This window comes from Apaloderma vittatum, unplaced genomic scaffold (genome assembly GCF_000703405.1).
Source record: "Apaloderma vittatum isolate BGI_N311 unplaced genomic scaffold, ASM70340v1 scaffold6646, whole genome shotgun sequence".
Taxonomy (NCBI): domain Eukaryota; kingdom Metazoa; phylum Chordata; class Aves; order Trogoniformes; family Trogonidae; genus Apaloderma; species Apaloderma vittatum.
In genome coordinates, this window is record NW_009719894.1 from 5,834 (window position 1) to 16,324 (window position 10,491).

The window sequence follows — 10,491 nt, forward strand, 5'->3', positions numbered from 1 at the left end:
ATAAACATCTACAACAGTGTCTCTCATTAGCCTGCCCTTTAATCCTTACCCACACGCTCTCAACTTGCTCTTCATCTGCCCATAGGGAAAGCTCAATATATTCTAATTGCCCTCTCAGATAAAGAGCAACTCCACCAGCTCACCTTGCTGGCCTGTCTTTCCTAAAAGAAAATAGCTGTCTGTGGCAGTGTGCCAGAATTGGCTTTTGCGTGGTAGTAAAGTAGAGTCTAATTTGATTTAATTTTCATGACTAGCTCTTCAAAGTACTGTCCTTGAGCAAATGTGAGACAAGAATGCATTTGCAAAAGTTTGACTTTATTTATAAGTGAGTTTTACATCTAGTAATATAAAAGTAAGTTCTAATGGAATTTATTTCTCAAATTTCTTGCCTTTCGGGAAAGTGGAGAGACATATAAATGACATCCCACTGGAATTAACTTCAGTAGCTCCATACTTATAATAGGTTACATTATTATATTGTTCATGAACTTGAGTGCTTTTGTTCCTTAGGTCCAAAGGTGACTTACGTGCCCCCTCCTCCACCTGATGATGAAGAAGCCGTCTTTGCACGTTATCAGACAGGAATTAATTTTGACAAGTACGATGAAAACCGTGTTGAAGTGTCAGGACTTGACTCTCCAGCACCATTAAAGGTTAGTGCACCCATTAATCTCAGACTTTATGTTGAGCATGATTCTGCAAGGATGTATACTGAGTCTAATATTCACTGCTAATGAAAATTTTAATAAAGATTTTGAATCTTGCAGACAGTACTATGTTGGAAGGTGATGCTGTCCATTTGAAAGACATAAATTTGAATTCAAAATTACATCGACAAACTACAGAAATGGGCCAGGGAAAGTAGTACTGGATGGGCAGGAAGTGTAGTCCTTAAATTGCTGGTTAGATCTTGAAAGAAAGAGATTTTCAGCAACAGTATGCGGGAAGGCTAGTAGACTTGTCGAATTCTGTTACTCGGGCATCTTTAGCAATGTAAATGAACACCTGCTGGAATAGGTGTCATTTGGGCAGAGAGGTGCTTTGGAAGTAACTTCCAGCCCTGTTTTCTGTGACTGTTGTTTATTGTTTAAAACAAATATATAATTTTGTTTCTATACAGGTGACTAGTGTTTAAAAAAAGAAAAAAAATAAATGGATCTTTTTAGGGAGAGGAATGAGCAAGAAGGGCAGAGGGTGTGGTAGTACAACTGTTGGAAGAGAAGATGCAGTTTTCTTCATCCATCTTCTGAAAAGTTTTCTCAGTGAAGTTTAACTGCTTTTCTCATGTATGACATGGTCCTGGTTGGACATGTTGCTTTAGCTCCCCCTGTTAGTTTTGGCATACAGACTGTCCAGCTCCTGTACAAAGTTAAAAGTTTCAGTTTGTTTTCAGAGCAGGCCATGATGTGCATTTGTCTGCTTGAATCCAAATCTGTGGCTTCTGCACAGTTTTCTGTCAAAGCTAAGAAGAACAGCTGAAAGCCTTCACTGTCCTACAAGACAGCCTTACTTGAATGGCATGATCAGGTTGAAGAAACCTTTATGGCTCTTATCTGCGTGAACCTTGGCAATCTAGATGACTGGTGAGATGCCCTCAAAAGTTACTGATTTAGTGTTTGGATGTCTATATCCTGTGGTAAGCATCTCAGTTTTAAAATTTGAACTTCTGTGGTTGTGTACTGTTGATAATTTTTTCTCTTACAGACTTTTGAAGAAGCTAACCTCTGTCACACTTTAAATAATAACATTACTAGAGCTGGATACTTCAAGCTTACTCCAGTGCAGAAGTACAGCATTCCTATTATACTGGCAGGACGGGATTTAATGGCATGTGCCCAGACGGGATCAGGAAAAACTGTAAGCATGTGTGTGACCTTGAACTCTTACATGGATGCCTCAGTCTGCCATGTGTCAGATGCTTCAGAGCCTGTTTTGTAATGATTTGATTCGGCACTGCAGTGGTGTAGTATTAAGCACAGATGTGAGTGATGGATGGGTTGTTGCATTTTTGGGCTCAATTTTAGTTTCAATAAACTTGTGTCTTGATACAGCAGGACAGTCTTCAGGGCTGCAGATACAGAATTAGAAGCATAGGCAGTCTTAGAATCTGATGATGAGAAAAAAGTTACTGGTTGAAAAGCTGAGGTTTCTTTCTATGTAGTGTGGGGTTGGTTTTTTTGTTTGTTTAGTTGTTTTTTTCTGGATTTTTTTTGTGGCTTGATATATGTATTTGGTTTTTGTGGTTTTGTAGGTTTCGTTTTCTAAAACTGTGTTGTGCTGCTCGTACCAAATCTGATATGCCCTGGACTTAGTTTTAGGGGATGAATCATGAAATACTGTTGAGAGGTGTTTTTAAGTTAATGGTAAACTGTCTTAACGTACCCAAATGTAACCACTTACAGCTCTGTATGAGAATATTTGGGTATTAAGTATAGCTTTTTGCTGTTCAGTATAGTATGGAATGGTAACTTTGTTATGTAGCATATTAGTTAGCTGTTATTGTAGTAGTCTGGAGAATGGTCATACATGGTTAACTTACAAATCTATTGAGGTTAATGTAAAGCTTCATAGTAAATATTAAGGAAGGGTTTTGATTCTGGGGTACATAATTATCAATATGTGTCAGTGTGATGTGTAGAACTGCCTGAAGAACCCAGAAGTTAGCCACTGCGTGATTCTTTTTCCTACGTTGTTAGACTCTTAAGGTCCAGAGAGATATTTTCATGCTTCTTAACCAAAGAGAGATAAGCTTAAGTGTTCTGTAATGCATTTGATCAATCCATTTGCATTCTAATTTCCTTGACGTTGATAGTGTGCTGTATCATTCTAGCTTAAAATTCATGCATAGCTTTGAGTGTGACTGATGAAAGCTTTTAGATTAAACAGCATAAATACTGCAGATTTTTTTTCTTTTTCTTTTTTTTCTTTTGTAGGCAGCTTTTCTTCTACCAGTTGTGGCCCATATGATGAGAGATGGTGTAACTGGCAGTAGCTTTAAAGACCTTCAAGAGCCAGAGTGTATTATCATTGCCCCAACTAGAGAACTGATAAATCAGATCTTTCTAGAAGCAAGGAAATTTGTGTATGGGTAAGCTTTTGCACTGTTGACTGATAGTGATTATTACTTTTGTTTGAGGCAGCAGTGCTTCATTTATTTTCATGAATCTTCCAAAAATTTTTCTGTGCCACTCGAATTACTACAGACACTTGGATTTAGTTGGAAATACTGATTAGCAGATTTCTTACTATATGCTAGGGATTTAAACTCCTAATCTTCCCAGTATGGGTGTGGCGGTAGAATGTGGAGAGGCATACTCCAACTTGAGGAAGATGTAAGTATTAAACTTGTCACACTGCCTTTACTGCTGAGAAAAATCTAATTTCTTAAATGAAATAACTTAAACTCAGCTTCCCTTTGATAATTTATACTTTTGTTTTCATCTTGGCAAAAGGGTTATTTTAGCTAACTTTCAGCGATGGTTTCTGACAGCTCCATACTTCCAGTGTTTCTGGTCTTGGACAGGAATTTCACAGCTCAAGCAAGGTTATTTAGCTCTTCAAAACAGAATAAAAAGTCAAAACTTGTCAGTGAGCCCCTGGATAGAATCATGGAGTCATTTAGGTTGGAAAAGACCTTTATGATTGAGTTCAACCTTAACCTAGCAGTGCCTGGTCCAGCACTAAACTATGTCCCTAAGCACCACATCAGCATTTCTTCTAAATACCTACAGGGACAGAGACTCAGCCACTTCTTTGGGCAGCCTGTTCTGATGCTTGACAACCCTTTCTGGGAAGACATTTTTCCTGATATCTTGTCCTGGGCATACTTTGCTCTTTATAGGACATGGGATGACAGAGTCCCTTGGTATACAGTCCTGAAGGACAAAGTAGTTCAGGAAGCTTGGGGTATCCTTAAGCAAGAAATCTTCAAGGCACAAGAGCAAGCCATCCCTGTGTGCCTTAAAATGAGTTGCTGGGGTAGGAGTCCAGGCCGGCTAAACGGAGAGCTTTGGCTGGAACTCAGAAAGAAAAGGAAAGTATCTGGAAGAAAGGGCAGGCAACATGGGAAGAGATGTTGGAAGGCGATATTGGGAGAAAGTTAGAAAGGCCTAAGTCCAACTGGAACTTAATTAAGCCAGCACAATCAAAGATAATGAAAAATGTTTCTATAAATATGTCTCAACAGTGAAAGGAGAGTTAAGGAAAATCTCCATCCTCTACTGTATGGTGGGGGAAACCTGGTAACCAAGGACAAGGAAAAGGCTGATCTACTAAATGCCTACTTTGCCTCAGTCTTTGTCAGCAATGTCAATTGTTCCCTGAATGCTCAGCCCCCTGAGCTAGAAGATACAGATGGGGAGCAGAACGCAGCCCTCACCACCTAAGAGGAAATGATCAGTGATCTGTTGGGACCCTTAGATGTGCACAAGTCTGTGGGGTGGGATGAGATCCACCCAGGGGTACTGAGGGAGCTGGTAGAAGTGCTTGCCATGCCACTCCCCATTTACCGGAAGTTCTAGCTAACCGGGGAGGTACCAGTTGACTGGAGATTAGCAAATGTGATGGCCAGCTACAAGAAGGGCTGGAAGGAGGATCCAGGAAACTACAGGCTTGTCTACGTAGACTTCAGCAAAGCCTTTAACACAGTTTCCCACAGCATTCTCCTTCAGAAACTTCCTGCTTAAGGCTTGGGTAAGTACATTCTGCTCTGAATAAAACCCTGACTGGAAGACTGGGCCCGAAGAGTGGTAGTGAATGAAGTAAAATCTGCCTGGTGTCTGGTCACAAGTGGTGTCCTCCAGGTCTCAGTACTGGGCCATGTGCTTTTTGTCATTGATCTGGATGAGAGGATCAAGTGCACCCTCACTGAGTTTGCAGATGACACCAAGTTAAGTGGGTGTGTTGATCTACTGGAGAGTGGGAAGTCTCTACAGAGGGATCTGGACAGACTGGATCAATGGGTCAAAGCTAACTGTGAGGTTCAGCACGGCCAAGTGCACTTGGGTCATAACAACCCTATAGAATTCTACAGACATGAGGATGTGTGGTTTGAAGACTGCATATTGGAAAATACCCCGGGGTTGTTGGGTGGCTGAATATGAGGCAGCAGTGTGCCCAGGTGGCCAAGAAGGCCACTGGCATCCTAGTTTGTATTAGAAATATTCTGCCAGCAGGAGTTGCGAAGTGATTATCCGCCTGTACTCAGCACTGATGAGGCTGTACCTTGAATATTTTGGTCAGTTCTGGGCCCCTCACTACAGGCAGGACATTGAAGTGCTGGAGCACATCCAGAAAAGGGCAATGGGGCTTGTGAAGAGTCTGGAACACAAGTCCTATGAGGAGTGGCTGAAAGAGCCAAGACTGTGTAGCCTGGAGAAAAGGAGGCTGAGGGGAAACCATATCACTCTCTACAACTACCTGAAAGGGGATTGAAGATGAGGGGGCATGTCAGATTTTTCTCTCTAGTAGCAAGCCGAAATGGGTACAAGTTGTGCTGGGGGAGGTTTAGGCTGGATATGAGGAAAAAGTTCTTAATTGAAAGTGTCACTGGAGATTGGAACAGGCTGCCCAGGGCAGTGGTGGAATCACCATCCCTGGAGATATTTAAACAACGTGTTCATCTGGTGCTTAGGGGCATCGTTTAGTAGTGACCTGGCAGTCCTCTGTTAACGGTTGGACTTAATGATCTTAAAGGTCTTTTTGAATCAAAGAGATACTGTGATTCTGTGTAACCCTCCCGTGGAACAACTTTAGACCGTGTCCCTCGTCCTATCACTTGTTACTTGGGAAAAGAGATCAACCCCCATCTTGCTACAGTCTCAGGTAATTGCTGAGCGTGATAAGGTCTCCTTTCGGCCTCCTTTTCTCCAAGCTAAACAACCTCAATTTTCTCAGTTGCTCCTCGTAAGACTTCACCACCTTTGTTGCTCTTTTTTGGACATGCTCCAGCACCTTACAGAATCACAGAACAATTCAGGTTGGAAAAGACCCTTGGGATCATCAAGTCCAACCATTAACCCTACACTACAAGGTCACCCCTAAACCATATTACCTAACACCACATCTAAACGACACTTGAACACATCCAGGGATGGCGACTCAACCACCTCCCTAGGCAGTCTAAAAAAAACCAGTGCATGCCCAATCTTTCCGTGAAGAATTTCTTCCTAATGTCCAGCCTAAACCTGCCCTGTTGCAACTTGCAACCATTCCCCCTGGTTCTCTCCCTAATTACCTGTGAGAAGAGACCAGCACCAACCTCTCTACAGTGTCCTTTCAAGTAATTGTAGAGCATGATGAGGTCCCCCCTCAGCCTCCTCTTTGTCAAACTGAACAGACCCAGCTCCCTCAATCGCTCCTCATCAAGTCAATGTCTTTCCTGTAGTGTTGGGCCCAAAACCGAACACAAGATTAGAAGTGTGGCCTCACCAGTGCTGAGTACAGTGGGACCGTAGCTTCCCTGATCCTACTGGCCACATGATTCCTGATACAGGCCACGATGCTATTGGCCTTCTTGGCCCCCTGGGCACGCTGCTGGCTCATATTCAGCCAGCTGTTGACCAGCACTCCCAGGTCCTTTTCACTGGGCAACTTTCCAGCCACTCCTCACCAAACCTGTAGTATTGGCTGGGGTTGTTGTGACGCAGGTGCAGGACCCGGCACTTGGCCTTGTCGAACCTCATATAACTGGCCTTGGCCCATCTAGCCATCCTGTCCAGATTCCTCTGCTGAGCCATCCTATACTCAAGCAGATCCACACTGATGCCCAACGTGGTGTCATCTGCAAACTTACTGAGGGTGCATTTGATCCCCTCACCAAGATCATTGATAAAGATATTAAACAGGAGTGGCCCCAGTCCTGAGCTCTGGGGAACATGACTTGTGACGGGCGGCTAGCTAAACTTAACTCCACTCACCACCACTCTTTGGACCCAGCCATCCAGCCAGTTTTTCACCCAGCAAAGAGTATGCTCGTCCAGCCAGTTTCTCCAGGAATTTGCTGTGGGAAATGGTGTCAAAACCTTTACTAAAATCGGGGTAAACAACATTCACCCTCATCCACTAAGCTGGTCACTTTGTCATAGAAGACAAGCGTAATGAAGCAGGACCTGCTTTTCATGAATCTATACTGACTGGGCCTGAAGCCCTGTTTGTCCTGTGCATGCTGTGTGATGGCACTCAAGCAGATCTGCTCCACAGCCTTCCCAAGTGTTGATGTCACACGGACAGTCCTGTTATTCCCTGGATCCTCCTTCCAGCCCTTCTTGTAAATGGGCAATCACATTTGCTGACCTTCAGTCCACTGGGACCAACTTGATTATCCAGGACTTTTGGGAAATGCTTTAAAGTGGCTTGGCAGGCACTGCTGCCAGCAATCTCAGTACCCTTGGGTGGATCCCATCTGGTCTCATAGACCTGTGTGTGTGTCCAAGTGGTGCAGCAGACCTGTTGGATTATGGGGGATTCATTCTGTTCCCTGCCTTCCAGCTCAGGACCCAAAACAACCGGTCTTACTGGTAAAGACTGAGGCAAAGAAGGCTCCAAGTACCTCATAATTTTGCTCATCGTTTGTCACGGTGTCACCGTTTCCCCCTATATTGCATCCAGTAAAGGATGGAGATTTTTCTTAACCCTCCTGTTGTTGCTAATGTGTTTCTAGAAACATTTTTTTACTATATTATGGGTACAGCCTGTTTCTATTCTTGACTAAAGCCTCTGGAAAGTTCCAGTTAAACCTTATAAAAGTGTACTGTGTTTATCTCATTCACCGTTGTCGCATATGAAGCTGAATTATTATCTTCGAGAATAGACTGTTTGAACTTGAATATGAAAGTATGCAGTGCATGCATGTAAAACCTTTAGCAGGAGTTTATAATAATATGCTTGTAAACTTGCTCTTCAGCTGTGTAACGTAGTCCTTGCTTGTGGAGGTGGTCTTTTACAGAAAAAAAGCCCAATTGATGTAGCTCTATGGGATAGACATAACCAAAAATCTTATTAGAAAGAGCACTAAGTAATTTAGCATTTGATGGGTTTGCACTCTAATCCTTGAGTGGCATGCTGTGTGGCGAGTGTGATTAGTTGCTTTGCAAAGATCCACCTGTGTATTATTTTTTTCTTCTGTGCTGTCATTTCAAGGTATGGACAGATTACTTCTGAAGCACTAAAGGCATGTATTTGGTGGTTCTGCTTGTTCTAAGTATACCGTATAAAAGGTGACAATGTCTAACACCATTTTGACTCTTGCTGCCAGTAAGTCAGTTGGAGGGAAGAACGCAGGTGAAATGAAGTGTTCTTTCCAAGTAAGCCACCTGTGCAGCCTCTGTTACGTAATATGAATGGGATCTTTGAACTTACAGTGAGTGAATCTCGGGTCCTGCTTTTGGTTATAAGCTGTGCTGTGTGGTGAAGGAATTGAACCACTCTAAGCTGGTTTATGATAGACTTGATGATTATTTTTTTTACATGTTTTCATGAAACAGTGCTGTTTGTATAATTACATAATTAATTCCTTTTTTTTCTTTTTTGTCTCTCCCCCCTTCCCCCCATATGACAGAACTTGCATAAGGCCTGTTGTGATCTATGGAGGTACACAAACAGGCCATTCAATTCGCCAGGTCATGCAAGGCTGTAACATACTATGTGCCACTCCAGGAAGGCTCTTAGACATTATACGAAGAGAGAAGGTGAGATCTTAAAACTTAACCTGAATTCCTTAAACACTCTTTTCTTTTTATGTGCTGGTTTTCATTATTGAAATTCAATAGAAGCAAAGATAGAGGCATGAAAACCAATCAGTATGCTGCCTTGTACAGATGCTTACTTAAAATACAAGTGAGCTTTTCTTGGAACATCTGAATACCATGAGTTTCTTTTAAGATTAACATGAGTCCAGATCTCCTCAGTCCCTTTCAGAGCTCGCTGGAAAAAGTAAGTCTAATTCAAACTGTCTGCAGTGTTCTTGGCAATTAAATCTGATAGTTTAAATAAATGAAACACGTTATCTTAGTTACTCAGAAAAATTCCATAGCATATTTTCACTTGATGTTGTGTTTGTTTTGCTACAATAGTTTTTATCTCTCTCTAAATATGCTAATATATTTTTTAATATTTTAATAATGATTTTATTCCAAATAAAAAAACCTGCCGGGTATAATACTGTATTTGAATTTTTGTTTTCCCAGCCATTGTAATTTCAAATTGAAATTGCTACATGTTACAATGGTGGCTTAATGATGTTGTACTGGACAAGTGAAGTTCGGAAAAATGCTTCTTGGTAACAAAGTGTCTTTCTGCAGTTGTCAGGCTTCTCGTCAACATGACAGTCTTGGTCAGCAGCAGTGAAGCTGTACTGTCCTTAATGCTTTCTGATGAGTTTTTTTAGAACAAGGATTTTTGAGAATATGTCAGGGTTACATAAGAGAACCTTTCTTCAGCTCAGATGTAATTGCAAAATTGATGTGCTGAATAACAGTCAGTCTCTAGGCTCTATCTTACCGGCTTTACATTGCTGAGCCAAGTTCTGAATAACTTCAGTGTATACGGTTAGAATTAGCGCAGATGAAAAGTTTGAGGTTGAGATGCAAATAATACATAATGAACATAGGCTTTTATTTGCAAACAACTTCTACTAGAAAGAATTAAGTAAAAGGTAAATTCTGGGAATTAGGACATTCTGTAAATGTGTGTTGTCAGTGAACCAATACTGTTTTTCTCTCACTGAAATACTTGCAGATTGGTTTGCATAATGTGAAATATTTGGTGCTAGATGAAGCGGACCGCATGCTTGATATGGGTTTTGGGTTAGATATGAAGAAGCTGGTTTCTTTCTCGAGCATGCCACCTAAAGACAAACGTCAAACACTAATGTTCAGTGCCACTTTTCCTGAAGAAGTTCGGAGGTGAGTAAAGTAAAAGTGGAGATATATATTCAAAAATGTGCTTGTATAGACCTAAATGTCTGAGGAGTTAAGAGTACTCCTTATGTTTAAAAGCTTATAATCTTGCTAGAAGATAATGAAAAGCTAACATTCCTTGCTGAAAGCGTCCCTTTTTTTGGAAAACAGAGCTAATAACTTGGATAGCTTAACTGCTTAATTTAGGTGGAGATTCAAAAGCAACATATTAAGCTTGTCTGAAGGCTTTTAAATTCCACTTTTGCAGAAGTGCTAACTTGCATTGTTTCTTGCTCCCCTCTTCACCACATCTGATCAAGCTCAAAAGCTTGCTGTTTCACAGGCAGCGCTGGTAGCGCTTTCTTTGACACCGGGAGATAAGTTAACCAGATGTATCCTGATCATTGCTTGACTCACCAGCTTTTCTGACTTACAATTCTTATTTACATGTGTAAGTGCTCTTTGGTTTTGGCAATTTTAAAGCTTCCACAGAAAGGTTTAGGATATATCTTAGATCTCTACTACTCAGTATCCTTAAAATTCCACTTTCCAGACTCTGAGAGAAAAGTCTTCAGCAGATGGTAGCGGGGGTTGC

The 10,491-nt window shown here is 41.5% G+C and overlaps 1 protein-coding gene across 1 annotated transcript; it reads left to right on the top strand.

The window, feature by feature from the left end:
• Positions 1-510: 510 nt before the first annotated feature.
• DDX4 (DEAD (Asp-Glu-Ala-Asp) box polypeptide 4) lies at positions 511-9,906 on the top strand (the record flags this gene model as incomplete). The annotated part of the gene is made up of 5 exons (XM_009870817.1): positions 511-653; positions 1,705-1,857; positions 2,934-3,088; positions 8,558-8,687; positions 9,736-9,906. Coding segments are annotated over 5 exons (752 nt in total), but the record flags the coding sequence as incomplete, so codon positions are not given.
• Between the last annotated feature and the right edge of the window lie 585 nt (positions 9,907-10,491).